The following is a 19,422-nucleotide window of genomic DNA, read 5'->3' as shown; positions in this document are numbered from 1 at the left end:
TTTGCACCCTCATCTCCTCAATCATAGGCACATCATGCCACTGGCAGGGCAAGGGTGAGAGGAAGAGACAGAAGATCTTGAAATGGAGCTTTGGAATTAGTATAAGTGGTAAGGAGGCACTTCGGCTATTTGGAACAGGCTATGTGCTTCTACAAGAGAATTCTATGCTGAGATATGAAGCATTAATCTACCTACTAGTATCTCATTTCTCATGTACTATACTATTATTTCTCATTCACATAGCTTCTTCAGGCACCTAAATGAGTCAGAGTTTGAAAAGTATTGGATCTTTTGGTCAAAATACTATCTCCTCATAATCACCCCTAAGACTGAGTTTACTTTACAGTGATTTCGTACTGAAGACATTAAAACTCATTTACCAATGTTACTATATAAATTCAAATAGGAAGAAGAGTATTGAGACCTACCCTAAGAATCAGAATTATAAGAATAAGAAATTATAATATTAAAGATGACAAAATTCTAAGAGAGAGGTCAAATAATTTGCCCCAAATCACACAATTAAGTCTAATTTTGGGTAGTGATCCAACATGCATTCTCCACCCTCAGACCAAACAATCCCACACACCAGTGCAATCATAAATATCAATTATCCTAAGCAAATCATGGTTATCATATTTCCCTTGCTATCTACTGAGTGATCTTGTTTTGACCAGTGATGTCTGAGGAAGATCTACTTGAATATTTCTGGGAAAGGTCTCCAAACTTTAAGGAGGAGAATAAAGAAGAAATAGGGTCCTTCTGCCTCTAGACATTATTGTGTTTTATTAATTATTGTGTATTATGGCTTCCATATTAGATTTTTATATTATTACTTACTGTGTGTTATTATTGCTTGAATAGCAGAAATTGCTTTAGCCACTTGACAATTACAAAGAAAAAAAGTGTTACAGTAAGGGCCACAGAATAGCACACCAACATTCCTTACATCTGGGTGACATTACTCAACCAACAATGGAGTCCACCATCTCTGGACTCAGTATATTATGAGAAAATAAATATTTTTTTTTGTTTAAGCTTAATTTTCATTTTCTGTTACTTATAGCTGAACGCATCCTGAGTCAGTATTTGATCCTAAAATATATGCCTAACATATGCTTTACACAAATACCTCAAAATGAACATGCAATAGAAGATCTGGAAAAAACACAATGAATGACAATGCCTAGGGAACATATCTACAAAAAGCAGAGATGGCTCATAGCATTATATAAGTGGGAGGCAATAGTAATAAGTAGTGGTTAAGAGCTCAGGCTCTAGGTTCAATCTCGGAAGTTTGCTAGATTTGTCTGTATAACCTTCAAGAAGCTATTTACTCTAAGGTCCCAGTTACTGGATAACTAGGATCATAATATCTTCCTCCCAGGAATGTTTTGAGAATTAAAATAGATAATGCATTTGAAAGGCTTAGCAGTTTTAACACACAATAAATTTTCAAAAATGTTATTTGCTGTTGTTGTTATTCTTTTTATTTAGTTCTTTGTATTTCACAGACTATTTTCATAAGTATCATTTTATTTGATTGTCATAACAACATACTGTCATAACAACATATTCCCATATTACAGTGAGGAAACAGCCTCAGAGACATTGCATGTAAATAGTTGAGATTTGAACCTGGTACTTCTATTGTCAAATAAAGAACCGGTGACTCTGAGGTATAAAATAAAACCACAACTACATATCTAGAAAGATAGAAATTTAAGGAGAGTGAAGGCAGCGCTGTTTTAGAATACAGAGAATTGTTAATGGTCTTTATAACAGTATTAGGAGAGGAAGAAGCACTGTGTCAATGGTGCTGAGAAAGTAAGAAAGTTAAAACTTAAATGTTTGTTCACAATAACCAGATTTTAGGATAAGGCCCACCAAGTGAAGTGATGGCTTAACAAGTCAGTAAAAGCAAGGTACATTCTGAGTAATTTAAACTAAATTTACACTTTAAATCTACTACCATAGTTGGGACAGTGAAAGCAACACATATTCTACTAAGCAAGTTCATGAATCAAAACAATTTCAGTAGCTGACAACTCTTGCCACCCCTAAAATATACACTTTCCATTAGATGGCAGTGTAAGCTCAGATTTAAATCTTCTGAAAAGATTTAGCCCGTGCCATGGGAAGATCCAGGTATACAGAGTCACTGGTCAGATTTAAAACAGGAATGTTTTTAACATATCAGAATTTGCTTTCAAGTATGAGAACAATCTGCAGTAATGACCCTTAAGCAAGCAAAACAAAATCATTTTGAGAAAAATTCTAACCACCTCACATAGAGTGAGGCCTGGTTACAGTTGTGTTACTCTGTGTTTGCATTAAAGAGAACATGTTTTCTTGATTTGGCAGATGGAAAGATGAAAGGCAGGGAGGCTAACACAGTAAAAGTAAGCTTATATAGTTCTTTTCAGTGTGTGTATATTATACTCAATTCTTTTGGCTTTCAATTTTTAGCATCACTATTTTCACTTTGGTGTATTAAATATTATGAGCTTGTTTTTGGTTGTATGTGTGCTGTTGTTTTTTTCTTTCTTTCTTATTTTGGGGGATAGGGCATGACAGGTTCTGAACTTAGGCACTGTATCACAGCCCACAACCTGTTTTATAAAATTTCTAAAAGACAAATTTATCCAAGGCTTTTCTCTTCTACACTCATACTAAGAATTATTTTTCCACCTGTCCCTGGTTTCTAAATCTACTGGGAAAACTGGTCACCTTTTCTTTCTACTGAAAACCTAATTGATGAGAAGAAAATCAGATCTGCAATGCCCTAAAATCCACATGGAAATAAAACAAGTAAACGGCACATCAAATGACTACTCTAGATAGCCTTTCTTATGTAACTATTTCACAAAAAAGTTGTAGACCATATAAAAACAAGGGCAAAGTTTCATTTTTATGTCCTCACTCCCATATATGTACAATGTCCAAAAACATTACTTATAAATATTCCATTAGACAAATATTTATTTTAAGAAATACAACCCAGTGAGGGCTTTTACTTAACATGAACCTGTTTTACCTTCTCTTTCAATTTAAATGATTTGTCTCCATTACAATTTAAGCTGTGCAACGAACACATACATCTGTGACAATCAATATAACAAATCAGAAATATACACTTTTTACAACTAAATCCTAGTCTCAGTTCAAGGTGAAGTTATCTTTTTTGAAGCAATTGGTAACATTTTTATAAATATCAAGGCACCATGTGTGCAAAACATCAGTAAAAAATTTAGGAATATGAAGGACTTAAGGAGGCAAATGAAGCCAATAAATGCCAGTTGTTAAACCCATAGCTGAAAGACAACAGGATGCATGCTGGGCACAACAATAAAATGTTTATTAAACTCTGACTCACACCAAAGAGCAACCAGAAAACTATATTCCGCTACTCTCACTCGCTTTTTCAAATTCAGATGAACTGGCCACAACACTACAGGACACCCCACTGTTCCACGTTGCACATTTGACTGTCAGCTGAAGAGAATTTCATAAACATTCACAATGCAATTACCAACAACTGATTCATCTTCCAAAGTGACCTGACCACTTTAATCTGATAATTCATCAGGACCACAGTATTTTATAACATAATTCTTCAAACCTTCTCAATTAATATATTTCAACAAGCAGGTAATAATTAAAACCCTGGTGTTCGTTCTCTAACGAAGTTTTTAAAAAAATTAAAAGTAGATCCTCTTCCAACCTTTTAAATAAAAGAATCCCCCAAATGACATTAACATACAGAAATAAAAACCAGTAAGGAAATGCTCTTAGGGATTCTAACCTGAAAGTACATCCTTCTCTACAGACAGCAAAACTTTTATCTGAAAAATATTGAGTCAGGGAAATAAAATCCATCAATATTTTAACATCTGCTTTTCCTTTCCTTTTCTCTTTTTCTAAAATAAGATTTCTATCTGAGGTCAGAGAATTCAATAAAATAAATGCGGTTTTCCTGGCAGTACCTTTAAAAAATAAAAAAGGAACCTGAAAAAGCATGTCTAGCCAAAAACATTCTCTTCTCTTGTTGTCTATAACTCTTCCTACTTTCACCTTTCATTTTCTTGCTTGCTACTATATCTAGTCTGTCCTTCTTTTACTGGAAAATTTTCAGAAGACTTTAAATAAGCAAAAGGATTATTGGGTATCCTTTCACTGTCTGGAGGACCTTCCCAGTATTTTCTGATTCTTATAGGGATCTATGCCTTTGTCCCTATTTTGCAACTCTGTTAGAAACACAGAAGTTAAACTGTAGAGGGCTGATGGCAACCAGGAATACCTATCAGGTAAAGATGTAACTAATTACCATGCAGTATAAGTGCCCCATCTGCATCTGTTAGCATTCTTCATTGCCTATTATGTCTACCCTCTGGAATTCCCCCTGAACTGGTTTTAACATTTTACTTGATTTCCCATTAATTAATGAATGAAATAATGCTCTTAAAATGTGTTCACTTTATATTTGTAGGACAGTCATGATTTTACCTTTTCAAAAGGCTACTCTTTAATTATCCCATGGCTGAGCAAATTATTATTTGAAACTTAAGTAAGAGCTTGAAAGAAATACTACTGTTAATTTTATCCCCATTTAAACACTTAAGTTAATGTACATAATGCTATTTTAAGATTTTAATACAATTTATTACCCCGAAATCTTAATAGTCATTAAAAAGAAATTCTCCTCCTAAGTGACGGAGCGAAGCCAGGAACAGTGTATTATACAAGAGCACTGAATCCTTGTAATGATGACAAACATTTTTTAAGCACTTGCTATGAGAGACACTCTTCTAAAGCACTCACTCACTGAATCTTCACAACCACCCCATGACACAGGTACGGCATGTTCTACCTAAGGAAACTGAGTCAGAGTAGTTAAGTCATACTGCTAGTAAGCAGTAGAGCTATGATTCAAACTGAGTTTGGCTCTAGACTAAATTAGATTACCTCTCAGAAAAGAAAAAAAGAACTTTTAAAGAGCCAAGAACTTTAAGTGCCATTATTCCTGGCTACTGTTACCAATGTTAGCAAAGAATAATCCTGACCCGTATTATGAAAAAGTGCTATTAGAGAGATTTCAAGCCTAACTCCTTTGTGGGTAGCAGCAATAACAGGAATAATAAAGGCGGTCAAAAGGTGGAAGGGCCTAGGAAGGTAAAAACGTCATAGAAGGGGTGGGTTATATGCCAAACTGAAAATTAAGAAAATCTATTTTATGATAGTAAACATTCAATTTAATCCTAACTTTGAAAGTTTTGTCTCAATCTCATACAAAATTCATACAATACTCCTAAACTGTATTTTCCTCAAGAAAGAACAATCATATAGGACCTCCTGCTCTACACTTCTTTTGTGGCAGGACTTGGAAAGAAGCTGGCTTTCAAGGGTATTGAACCAGCCTATTAAAAGGCTTAGTATCAACTGCAAAGTCTATTCATGCTTGAAACTGCTCAACTAAATAGCTAGTAATTACCATTCTTTTCTAGACTTTCTTGATCCTCAAACTCTTTATAGAGCACTGAAATCCTTAAAACAGCTCCAGAATGACCCATACTGCCAAAGAGCTTCAAAGATGTGACCTAGGACAGTCCAAGCTCACTAAAAGCTGCTAAACCCGAGGACTTCTCAACACATCGTAAATTCCAAGACAAACACTTGCTCCCTTCCTCTTAGCCAGAGGTAAAAACCTCACTAGGTGAAAAAGCAGCTTACTATTTGAATTACTAATGGTCTTCAAGTGTAGGCTTGAAGGTTAAATATATAAAGATTAAGCAGAGAATTTTCCCCATTCTTAGAAAAACTTAAAGCTATGGTTAAAGTGTTAATAGAACTAACTTGTCACCCTCAGTGTTTACAGAGCAACACTCAATATATAACTTCATGAGCAGAACCATCAAGGCTAGAAAATAAATTAGACACGATTGATGTGTTAGATGAATTGATTAAGTAAGATGTAAGGATAAAGGTACTAATTATAAAAGTTACTAAACATTGTCCTAGCAATTAAGAATAGAAAATTACAGATTCGGTAACATCTTGAAAAATATCATTTACCTGTCACAATACTGAAAGTAAGTCTGGATTAAGTACGACTTACAGGCAGGGATCGTAAACAAAATAAAAAACTACACTGGGCCTAATTATTCTAAAATATTCCCCCAAAACATCAAGCACTTGGAAAATTCTGTTTTGAAAAAAAAAAATTAATATTTATTTTTTATAGAGAAAGAGAGAGACAGAGCATGAGTGGGGCAGGGGCAGGGGCAGAGACAGAGGGAGACACAGAATCCGAAGCAGGCTCCAGGCTCTGAGCTGTCAGCACAGAGCCCCACGCGGCCTCAAATTCACAAGCCAAGAGCCAAAGTCCGAGGCTCAACCAACTGAGCCACCTAGGCGCCCCAGAAAATTCTATTTTGATTTCAAGTACCATCTAAATATTTAAACTCACAAACCCGAGATAACGCATTCTCCTATCATTAAAAGTATTAGTTATTAAATATTTCAAGATACTTTTCTTCTTCACAAAGTGTAAATTCAAAAAAATAAAAGAGGTAGGTAGTTTTCACCAAAAGTTTTAACTAATTGGAACACTCACAAGCAGCAAACCTGACAAGGCTTCAGAAATACAACTTGTCTCCCAACAACAGAGATGTCTTCAACTGTGCTTGCCTGGATATTTCTGGAGTGTCACTCTCTTCACTCTTAAGTATATAAAAGTTTTCAGCAATAAAGAAAACTGAAGGCAAGATGGTACTCACTTTTCAATGTCAATGCCAAGTGGATTAGCAGGACGCAGAGACAAGGGAGGAATTCCTTTATTCCTGTCAGTACGCATATCATAATAATTCATTTCATCAACCCACACAGCAGACTGATCCAAAATACCTACCAAAATGAGGAGCACATCCTTAATAAGATACAGGCTAAGTCTTTCGCTATTGCTTCACTTTTTAAAGACCTAAAACAAAATGCACACTAAGGTAATTTTTAAGAGATTTGACAGCACAAAAGCTCTGTTTGTTTTTTGGGTGTTTTCTTTTTTTAATGGCTTGTGGCTTGATTAAAAACACTAAAAATCTATCAAATGGCAAAAATAATATCTCTTGCTTCATGGTTACACTGTACATTATTCAACAGAGAAGACAAGCTAAGCCTCTGAGAAAAAGTTCTGCTCAAACAAATGTATTTTATAAAAAATAAACAGTATAATTAAGTTGGCTAATTCAAAAAAATATCCAACAATTCTTTATATAAAGATATCAGTCAAACACTTTCCAAGAAATGCATGGCTTGAGTAATGGAAATGACTAGGATATTCAGGAAAAAATGGACAGACACTGTGAACAAAATATAATCTCTGAAAATGGTACTCTCTTTTATGTGACCAGATTCTTGACATTCACTTTGGCATAGGACTAACAGGCTTACCACTTCTGAATGTGGGTTGAAACAGAAAATGGGCAAAGGGCCAATGGGTAGCTTGAGGCTGTGAAGGCTTCATGGAAGGTATTTGATCCCAGGCAACTTCTAGCTGTATGAACCTTTGTGAACCAACTAATTCTATTAGTACCCACAGTTCTGACAGAATTCAACAAGAGGCTTTGTTAGAGGTTATGCTCAAGTCTAGATACTCCTGAGTTCAGTCTGATAAGCCTTTATTGAACCTATACTGTGCCAGGTCCTGGGCAGGATGTTTTAGAATAAAGTTAAAACTTTCGATTAAGTTGTCTTTATCTGTTGTATAAATATAAGACATTGCTGGATTCTGCCAAGATGTTTTAAGTTCCTCCAGAAAACTGATAACAAGTTCCTGCTTTAATTTTTAATTTTTGATGTTAAATAAAAATGAGTAAATAAAAACAGGAATGTTATATATGTACAACGTATGCAGATACATGTGTGTGCAGATGTGTGTATATACATGTATAAATGTGTGTATATATGTATATATGTGTGTGTGTGTGTGTGTATATATATATATATATATTTTTTTTTTTTAATTCTCCCTTAAATTCCTTATCTAAGTTTTTATGTATGGAAAAAAAATCCAGGAATATAAGGAAGATAATGCTGTAGAAAAGCTCTATGTTTTATGATAGAGAACAAAAACAATTTGCAAAATTATTTACTTTTCAGTTTAAGAGAGATATGTGACCTGGGCTTAATTAAGCCTTAAGCTTAATTAAGCTTAATTAAGCTTAAAGCCCTACTTTAAACAAATGTTTATCAAGTACAGACCATGTACAAGACATTGCAAGACCAGAAAGATGAATCTGACACTATCCTAATTTTAGTAGGCGAGATGGCCATACACAGAAATAACTATGAGAAGAATAATTTAAAATGATAAATTAATTAAACACTTACTTAGGGTAAGGGTCTATACTAAGCACTATACAATACATGCTCTAACTCATTTAATCCTGTGAGTTAGGTAATACTGTTGTTCCACTTTTACCCACAAAAAAACCTAAGCATTCAAGTTCCACAGCTTGTAGCGATAGAGCGCAGATTTGTATTCAGAGTGACTCCTCAGACCAATTTGAGGAAGCAAGTGTTAAGTGCATAAAAAGTAACATATAAAGTGCTATAGGATACAAAAAAGAGAGATTATTTCTAGTTTGGAGGGCTAAAGGCACATTCTGGCCAGGCAACATTGTGTACTGGCCTCAAAGGATAGAGAAAAAGAAGGAAACAAGAACATTATTTAGATAATATGATTGCTAATTTGGCCACATCAGGAGAATATTTTACCTCAAATCTCAACTGCATAATACAAAGAAATGCAATTACTGTGTCTAAGATCAAGGAACTAAAATTGGCAAAGCAAAATGTTAAATAAACAGATTTTACAAAGAATTTAGGATAATAATTCTCTCATGACCATCCTCCTTAGATTTTACTGTTAGCTCACTAACCTGCGTTTCCAAAAGTAATGCAAATTTTAACCAATATCCCATTCCTGTCAAAATAAATATAATCTAAGTTAATGAGATGTGAAAATAGGAACGTTTTATACAAATCTACCAGTTATACATTTTAAAAGACAAAACGTATTTTCATTTTCCTCTTTAGAAAAAAGTCATAAAAGATGGATACCTATTTTTTCAGGTTTGAGTAGCTTGAAAGACACTGTTGAGGTTCCTCTGCCACCTGACTTGGTTGTGACAATAATGTCTCCTTTGTCATTTTTAGCTTGTCCCACTCGGCATACTATTTTACTTGCAGACATCCATTCTGCCGTCAGGAGGCAATTATGTCCACAAATTGTCAAACCTGAAAATAAAAGCATGCATGTAACAAAGTTCAAAAGAACAAAGATCTTAGTCATGTCTGTTACATAAAAAGACAATTCTTCTGTCAGTCTTACCCGGTTTTTTCCATGAAGAAAATAAATCTAGAAATAACATTTCCTGTTCAATAGTTATTTCTATTACTGAATATACCCAATGTTATTTGCAAACATACTGTCTCTATTGATTTTTGTCTACTCTTTTATCTCTAATATCAAAGACTTCTTTAGATTATACTTAAATTTCTTCAAACACCAATGGGATTAAAAAAAAAATGACCATAATAATTATGTGTAGGCATTCCATATACTCAGCTTATGAGAATCTTAAATTATGTTCGTAGGTTTTACAAGGGGAAATTATTACTATTATTAGAAATCAAAGTTGCTGATATAAAATTCTACAGTGTACAAAGAAATGTATATATCATTCCCTACAAACAAATATATTTATCCATCTTCCTAAACACAATCTGCACTTACTTTTCCTAGTGTTTAAATTATATATTGCATATATGGAGGATATTTTATTCCAGGCACAGCTTGAAATCAGGTGAATGTAGTTAATGTTCTTGGGAATTACTGGATTACTATTTCATTTTTAATATCTGCATCCTATAAAGGTAGTGCATGGTGCCTTTGAGTTTCCCTAATGATATTATCACTATATTACATTCTGTTCTCATAGTAAACCAACACTCCCAAAACCTCAACTCGTGCCTGGCATCTCAGGCCCGATACCAAGTAAATTATTATAATTTAGGCAGTAGCCAAATATGGAGGCACTGAAAGATTATAGTGAGGAAGATGTACCCCAGACAGAACAACAATATATCACCATATGGACATACTGCCAGCTCTTCTACTAACTTATTTTCTTTGTATTTTCTATTTCTGCAAAGCAGAGAACAATGTAATAAATATTTATGGAAAAAGTAAACCGAACTGTATGTGGTAAAGACCCAGACACTTCACACTTTCTTTTCTCATTATTTAACTTTTTATACTGTTCAACAGTCAAGTTTGGTAATACAATTTTTTTTCAGATACCAGGAACACCTCAATTAATGCCAAATTTGGTTTAAAAAATGTAGGAAAGGAGTCAAGTCATCCTTCGTTAAAATGAAAGCACTATTTAGTAGGAATGTTGTACTAACCATTGAGAAAAATAACTACATTTCAAAGATGCATTTATTGAAATAATGAATTTTAGAGATTTCCCTAAAACAGCTATATGATTTATACATGTATGGAATCCTAATAATAGCATTTAAAGGCTTCTTTAGGACTAAGTTTTCTTTTGGTTTCTTTAAATGTGTAATGGCATTTACACATTTTTAAATGCATTCATAATTCAAAATTATTTTTTCAAAATGGGAACATCTTTGATATCTTTCCTGAAAATCAATTTTGTTTTGAAAAATGTAAACAATCTAAGAGATTGAAAGCACCCCTAGAATTCCTCTCCATCTTTAAGATAAGCACTGAGTAGGGAGCTTGGGTGGCTCAATCGGTTAAGCATCAGACTCTTGATTTGGGCTCAGGTCATGATCTCACAGTTCATGGGCTTGAGCCCCACATTGGACTCTGTGCTGACAGCGGTAAGCCTGCTTGGGATTCTCTTTCTCCCTCTTTCTCTGCCCCTTCTCCCATGCTTGCTCACTCTCTCAAAATAAATAAATGAACTTAAAAAAAAAGAAAAGATAGGCACTGTGAAACACTTCAGTGAATATTTGCTCAAATAATTTTTATGCATACATAAATCAGTCTATGTATTTTTTAAATGAATGGAAAAAGTTTTAATAAATAAACTGAATACTTTTAGTGTTATATATGGTGGGTATTTTGATATTACTCTAGGTCAATACGTTAATGTTTTTAAAGTTTATACTATCAAAAAGATTCTTGTCATTTTAAATATTAACTCATTTCAGAAAGGAAAATTACTCAACAATAAATGTCAGGATTTAACATAAAGTCATTCCTAATATAGGTTCCTTGCTAAAGAACAACCTTATGATTAAAACTGAGCAATGAGGGGCGCCTGGGTGGCTCAGTCAGTTAAGTGTCCAACTTCGGCTCAGATGATGATCTCACTGTGCTGACAGCTCAGAGCCTGGAGCCTGCTTCAGACTCTGTGTCTCCCTCTCTCTCTGCTCCTCCCCCACTCATGCTCTCTCTCTCTCTCTCTCTCCCTCAAAAATAAACATTTAAAAAATTAAAAAAAAAAACAAACAACTGAACAATGAGAGAGGCACCCGGGTTAAACATTGGACTCAAGCCCCATGTCCAGCCCCACATTGGGATTCTCTCTCTCCCTCTCTGTCTGCCCCTCTCCCACTCCCACGTTCACACACTCTAAATAAATAAATAAGTAAATAAATAAATAAATAAATAAATCTTTTTTAAAAATTAAGAAATGGAATTAGCTTTCCAATATACTGACAGGAAGCCTAAAAACATGTTCAGATGAACAAACATGAATGATATCCATGAAAGCACAAGTTGGAAAAAAACTACCCAGAATAAGTTTATTCATCTAGTTGTAGCTGCTATAAAGTTTTCTCTGATTTAATATCTGCTCTGCATTTTAACTAAAAAAAAAAATTAATAATCCTCATTTAATTTTAAACATAGATTTGAATAGATCATTTTAAATGTCATAAAAGTTAAATAAGATAGTAAGAAAGATTTCTTAATTTCTTAAGAACATTTTTAATAAGTCACTGCAAGCTAAGAAATCTGCTTCATACAATATAATATCTTTTTTTTAAGTAACCTGTAGAATTTCAAATAAACTGCTTTTATAATGTTTTACTTGGCTAGTGTAGACTTCATCTGAGCTAAAAACACTCAAATTATTTAGCAGGTTAAGTTTGCTTTTTTTATAAAATGGTTTCTTGGCAATACATAGGCAGGTTGAAAGCTGAACTAGTGAGGTTTATAAAAGTATACACACTTAGTCAAATAAGAACAGCACTGCCTGAAGTAAAGCAAGATTAAAATTTACATAGACTAGTAACTGTCATGTTGGGAGCTTCCAGTTAAAATGTAGGACATAACCTCCATCTGTATGGTTTATTTGCCTGCATTCTAGGGACTATTCTACTTTGGATGAAGAAAAAACTAAAATGAGCTACATCAAAAAACCAAGACAAAAGTTAAATAAGACTATCTTCGTAAGAATAATAATTTAAATATTGTTTACTGGAGAAACAAAAACCATGGCTAGAGAAAAATACAAAATAAGACATTTAAATAACACTAGTGAAAAGAATTAGCTGGGAAGTACAAAAATCAGTTATTAAATATAGTGCTGAGCTCCAATTTACTTTCTCTTTTCCAAGAGTTTTCCAGATGGCCAAAAAACAATCTGTCAACCTGCACCAATAATTCAAGAAAAACAAATTCCAACTCATAATCTCCAGTATTTTACCAATAGGTCCCTCATAAATTAAGAAGAGTCCAGAGAATGTCTGAATCCAGAAAAGTTTATATGGGAAACTGGCATATACATGCACAGTAGCATATACTGAAGCCTCTCCCTTCCTCATTCTGAATGCACCTCTACTCTGAATGCACTTCAGAGTTCACAGGAAAATAATCCTAACTGACCATACAATTATATTTACAATTAGCTCTCTACCCTGGCTGTACATGACACTTATTTGCATTTTCAAAAAGATGATTAGGCTCCATCTTTAGACTGAGACATAGCAGCCCAGAGCATTTTTTTTAAGTTCTAGAGGAGATTAAGACAAGCCAAGGGATGGCCCCCAATGTTTACAGCAGCAGCATCTACAATAACTAACTTATGGAAACAGCTCAAATGTCCATCAACTAATGAGTAGATAAAGAAGATATACATATACAGAATATCACTCAGCCATAAAAAAGAATGCAATCTTGCCATTTGCAATGACATGGATAGAGCTAGAGACTATTATGCTAAGTGAAATAAGTCAGTCAGAGAAAGACAAATACCATGTGATTTCACTCATGTGTAATTTAAGAAACAAAACAAATGGGCATAGGGAAAAAAGGAAAGGGAAAGGCAAACTAAGAAACAGACTCTTAACTATAGAGAGTTTAGATTTGATTTGAAGGGCAATAAGAAACAGAAGAGGCATAATTCACAAGCACTAGAGAAAGAATACAAACAGTTGTATAATGGAGGGAAAAACTAAAGAGAGCAAAAATAGCTAGGAGGCTGTTTGAGCAATCAAAGCAGGAGAGATCAAAACTGAGGAAATGGAGGCAAAATCTCACCTGTGGGAAACTTTCTGAAGGACTTAGTGATAGGCAATTTTGACAAGATTTGATAAAATAATGATTTTAACAGAAAAGTCATAAAACCAAATAATTCTTTAATCTTTATTCAGCTCATTCTGTACAGATCACAATGTTGTTTTTATATCATCTTGCCTCAACTGCCCACTATAAAACTGCATTTACCATGGAAACACAGCACAGTTCTTGCTCTTACCAATGAGGTCAGTTGGGCCAGTCCCAAGGTTTTCTCCTCTAATTATGACCTTTGTCCATGGTATTCCTTCGTTTGGAGAGATGCCTGTCACAAGGGGGGGTTGTCGCAATCGGGACATTCTGCTTTGTTGAGCAAATTGGAGATCTAGTTACAGAAGTAATCTGTTAGAAAGAAAAGAAAAGGATTAAGTGACAACTGAAATAAGCGTTGACTAAAAATACAAGAATGCTAGACACTAAGTACCAAAACATAAAAACAATTCTTAAACATATAGTTCTGAATTTCTTAGTTGTCATTTAGCTTATCTGCCAACATCTCATGAACATTAAATTTACCAAGGACACTGTATCTAGTACTGTGAGGGAAATGTCAGAAAAATAATAGACAACTAAGCCCTTGGTTCTAGAACTTTCAATAAAATGACAGAACCTAATGTCACCATTTAGTTCTATGCTTATACCTGCAGAACCCTCAAAATATGCTAGAAATTGTTCTACTCTCAAAGTTGTTAAAGGAAAATGTTCTGATTATCATGTTCACAAATAGTAAAATACATCTATATTCCCATAGGTGTACTGAACTTCACTTTATTTTTGTATTATACTTAGTATAACAACTCTTTTTCAATGTGATCAAATCAATATATTGACATTTTTACAAAACCTAGAATGTAGACCTACTGGCAAAAGCATGAATTTGCCAACTGTTCTGAGTGTAGCAGAGTTGGTAAAAGTGCAGTTTCTGAGGTCAAATACACTTGTTTTCACAGCCTGGTGCTCCAATTTACTAATTCTGTTCTAAACCCTCTGTTTTCATATATGTAAAATGAACCTCATAGTAGAACCTTTCAAAGATTACAATTAAGGTTACATAGGATAATCCTAGTACAGTACCTAGCATATGGTAGGCAACCAATACATGATAAAACCTCACTAATACACTCCCGAAGAACTCCTCAATTGCTCAAGGCTTCAGATGCCCCAGAACATGAAGGGGAGGTTCAGAGCAAAATAGCAAGAAATTGCAGGTTTTCTATATCTTCACATACTGAGCAGTTAAGACACCCTGGCATCTGCCTTCAACCTTGCAGTCTTCAGGAGATTAGAAATTTAATCTCTGAAGAGCCAAGCTGAAGAGGACCTGTAATCAGGAATACCAGGCACAGTAAGGGTGATTAAGTGTCAACCTGCACACCTAACTGTGAGAATATTCAGGCCTCTTCCTTCTCTGCTCTTATACCTCTATCAGCTAGGTGTGAAAGCTCACCCTGCAATAAGTTGAATATTATTCTCTGGGGAAATTAAAGGGGAAAAAGACCAAAGATCTTGACATGTAAGGGTCTTCTCCCCCAAAAAGAAGGGCTATTTGCAGTCGTATTGCCCAATAGAAAATCCACTTACAAACTCTGCCCATATACAAACTAAACAAACCAGCTATTTCCAGACTCTAAAATATACAAGGACAGCCAAAGACTATAAGATGGTCAAGGAAAATATGTAAGAGAGAGATGGAAGTCAGATAAACAAAAAAATCCACAGAAAACAGAGATAAGGCAAATGTAATACACTAAACTGTGTCCCCTAAAAAATAGCATGCTATAAAGGTAAAATGAGTTTATATAGATGGGATCTAATCCAATATGACTGGTGTCCTTATAAGAAGATGAAATTAGGACACAGACACACATGCAAGAAGACCACTTAAGGACACAGGGAGAGGTCAACTAGCTATAAGACAAGGAGAGAGGCTTCAGATGAAACCAACCCTGCTGACCCCTTTAACCTGCAGCCTCCAGAATCATGAGAAAATAAATTTCTATTGTTTCAGCTTTTTAACTACCCAATCTATTGGACTTTGTTATGGCATTTTTAGCTAACAAACACAGAAGAAAAAGAAAAATAAAGCCTTTAAAAGTATTGTAAGCTTTGACCCCAAATTAGTATCTGCAGAGGGAGAAAATTTTTATCTTAAAGAATAGGATGTCATGAAAAGGAATCAATCCAAGAGTAAAAACTCTTGAAACTTTCAAAAGAGGCAAAAGAAAACAAGATTTATATTGTACTTTTAAAAATTTTTTTTTTCAACGTTTATTTATTTTTTTTGGGACAGAGAGAGACAGAGCATGAACGGGGGAGGGGCAGAGAGAGAGGGAGACACAGGATCGGAAACAGGCTCCAGGCTCTGAGCCATCAGCCCAGAGCCTGACGCGGGGCTCGAACTCACGGACCGCGAGATCGTGACCTGGCTGAAGTCGGACGCTTAACCGACTGCGCCACCCAGGTGCCCCTATATTGTACTTTTAATGCAGGAACTGACACTGGTTTAACCAAAGGTAGCAATAAGGCTGCAAATAGGCAGATGTGTGTTTGGGAGTAGGAGAGGTGAATAAAGAGAGAAATGGAATTATACATTTTATCTAAAATTGATTATCAAGATAATGGCAGATTAGACACAGAATCTGGAAATGTGGAGGTAGATGGCAGAAGACTTATAGGTGTCTGGGTTATGTTGTATAATAAAAAATGTTACTGACCTTTGTCCCTAGTTTCTGGGAGACTCAAAATCCAGGAAGTATCTTTGTTATTCATGAGCCTTCAATATCATATGTATGTAATATTCATGACATCTCACTATCAAAGCCTAACCAGAAAGGGCAACCATGTGATTAGAGGGTTGGGGTTTTGAGCCATCATCAGCTTGGCCTCTTCTAGAAAAGAGGAATGAGGCCTTAGATTGAGTTCAATCTCATAGCCAATGAGGCAATCAATAATGCCTACATAATTTATTTAATACAATTAAAATAACAAAACAACAACAAAAGAAGGACAGGAAAGAGATTACCAATCATCCAACAAACCAAATGAGAAAACTCAAGTTATTTTGAACCCCTCCCCTTCCCTATCCTACTTCCTAAATCAAAGAGTCAAAATCTTTCTGTTAGAATCCAAAGTCAACTATTCATCTCAGAGCCTGTGGTTTTCCCAGTTAAGACATTCACCTTCTCAGGGTGCCTGGGTGGCTCAGTTGGTTAAGCATCTGATTTCGGCTTAGGTCATGATCTCATGGTTCATGGGTCAGCTTCTATGCTGACAACTGTGGTCTGCAGCCTGCTTCAGATTCTGTGTCTCCCTCTATTTCTGCCCCAACCTCACTCATGTTCTGTCTCTCTGTCTCTCTCTCTCTCAAAAATAAACATAAACTTTTTTTTTTTTAATAAAGAAAAATCCTGTTTTAAAAAAAGAAACATTAAAAAATTTTTTTAAAAAATTCATCTTCTCTCCCTGGATATTTAACAGACTGCTAACTGGTTACTCAGCCCCTATTACCTCTCCACTACAATCCACTCTCAGCAAACACCTGCTAAAATACAGATCTAATCAACATCATCCCAGATTTAAAAAAATCTTCCACGATATGCCACTACTCAGAAATCTCCAGTGCCCACAAAATCCTTACCATTTTATTAAAACCTGTCACAACTATTCTGTATTTCCTACTTCACTCTCAATCATTTCCTTCATTTGATACTAACTATATAAGCCCATTCACCCTTTATGAACTGTCAAGAACTCTTATGCCTTCATGATTTATCTTATTTTGACTAAATAGAAAGTCTTTCCAAGTTTGCTAAACCCTTACCAATATTTCAAGGTCAATCTAAAATAGTCTCCTGATCCTCTACAATGCTTCTGATACATAATTCTAATATTCACTGTGTTAAATCTTAGATATCATGTTTACACCTCCTCTTTGAAAACACAAGATGTTTAACCAACTCTATACAACCAATGCTTGTCATACATATCTCACAAAATAAACATATCATATGACTGCTGAAAGAAATCACATAAATTCTGAATGTTTTCTGAATGTTTCATGGTATCAGTGGAACACTGGAATTAAAATAGAAGAGAAGAAATACAAGGGGTAAAGTATAGATACATAGTCTATATAACCTATTGGGTATAGAGACATAGTCTATATACCTATTGGGTATAGAGACATGTATATTAGGTATATCCATGCAAAAATCTTTTAAAAGTTTAAAGGACACTTATATACAACACCTTCACAAAGAATAAAATACTCAGTAATACATTTTACAAAAATGCAAAACTAGTACTTTGAAAACCACAAGACAATATTGAAAAAGATTCAAAAGCTAAATAAATGGAAAGACATGGACAGGAAGGCTTAATACTGTTAAGATGACAATACTCAACTTGATCTGTAAATAAAATTCAATCCCTATTAAATTCTCAGCTGGCTTTTTTGCAGAAATTGACAAGCTGTTCAGGAAATTGTATGGAAATGGAAAGGAACTAGGACACCTAAAGACACCAGCAGATTGAAAGTAAGGGGATGGAGAACCATCTATCATGACAATGGTCATCAAAAGAAAGCCGGATTACATCAGACAATCTAAATTTTAAAATAGAGACCGCAACAAGAGATTAAGAAGGGCATTCTATCATAATTAAGAGGTCTATCCACCAAAAAGATCTAACAATTGTAAGTTATTTAGGCCTCCAACATGAAAGAACCCAAATATGTAAGTCAATTAATCACAAACATAAAAAAACTCATTGATAATAATACCATAATAGTAGGGGACTTCAACACCCCACTTACAACAATGGACAGATCATGTAAGCGAAAAATCAACAAGGAAAGAATGGCTTTGAATGACACACTGGACCAGATGAACTTAACAGATATATTCAGAACATTTCATCCTAAAGCAGCAGAACACACATTTTTCTTGAGTGCACATAAAACATTCTCCAGAATAGATCACATACTAGGTTATAAATCAATGCTCAACAAGTACAAAAAGATCAAGATCATACCTTGCATATTTTGAGACCATAATGTTATGAAACTGGAAATCAACCACAAGAAAGACCATGAATACTTGGAGATTAAAGAACATCCTACTAAAGAACGAATGGGTTAACCAAGAAACTAAAGAGGAAATTAAAAAGTACATGGAAGCCAATGAAAATGAACACACGACAATCTAAAACTTCTGGGATGCAGCAAAGGCAGTCATAAGAGGGAAGTATATAGCAATCCAGGTCTTCCTGAAGAAGCAAGAAAGGTCTCAAATTCACAACCTAACCTTATACCTAAAACAGCTGGGGGGGGGGGGGGAACCCCAGCAAATAAAGCCCAAAACCAGCACAAGAAGGAAAATAATAGACCTCAGAGCAGAAATCAATGATACAGATATTAAAACAACAGAACAATGAAACCAGGAGTTGGTTCTTTGAAAGAATTAATAAAATTGATAAACCCCCAGTCAGACTGATAAAAAAAAAAAAGTACCCAAATAAATAAAATCACGAAAGAAAGAGGAGATCACAACAAACACTGCAGAAAAACAAACAATAAGAGAATATTATGAACAATTATACACTGAAAAATTCTGGAAGAAATGAACAAATCTGGAAGAAATGACAATCTGGAAGAAATTAACAAATTCCTAGAAACATATAAACTACCGAAACTGAAACAGAAAGAAATAGAAAATTTGAACAGACCCATAACCAGTAAAGAAATTGCATCAGTAATCAAAAATATCCCAACAAACAACAGTCCAGGGCCAGATGACTTTTCAGGGGAA

At 34.6% G+C, this 19,422-nt stretch overlaps 1 protein-coding gene across 3 annotated transcripts in view; it reads right to left on the bottom strand.

The window, feature by feature from the left end:
- The window catches only part of EXOC2 (exocyst complex component 2), a 275,073-nt gene that overhangs the window by 209,227 nt on the left and 46,424 nt on the right, over positions 1 to 19,422 (bottom strand). For all 3 annotated transcript variants that reach the window (XM_086706457.1, XM_086706459.1, XM_086706458.1), the window contains exons 2-4: positions 13,797 to 13,957; positions 9,118 to 9,294; positions 6,777 to 6,903 (exon numbers count right to left, since the gene is read on the bottom strand). In XM_086706457.1, coding sequence (XP_086562583.1) covers positions 6,777 to 6,903; positions 9,118 to 9,294; positions 13,797 to 13,914 — 422 coding nt within the window. In that variant the 5' untranslated portion in view covers positions 13,915 to 13,957. The remainder of the gene's footprint in view (positions 1 to 6,776; positions 6,904 to 9,117; positions 9,295 to 13,796; positions 13,958 to 19,422) is intronic.

This window comes from Puma concolor, chromosome B2 (assembly GCF_028749965.1).
Source record: "Puma concolor isolate L17-30 chromosome B2, mPumCon1.1.hap2, whole genome shotgun sequence".
Taxonomy (NCBI): Eukaryota; Metazoa; Chordata; class Mammalia; order Carnivora; family Felidae; genus Puma; species Puma concolor.
This window is presented reverse-complemented; position numbering and strand designations above follow the sequence as displayed.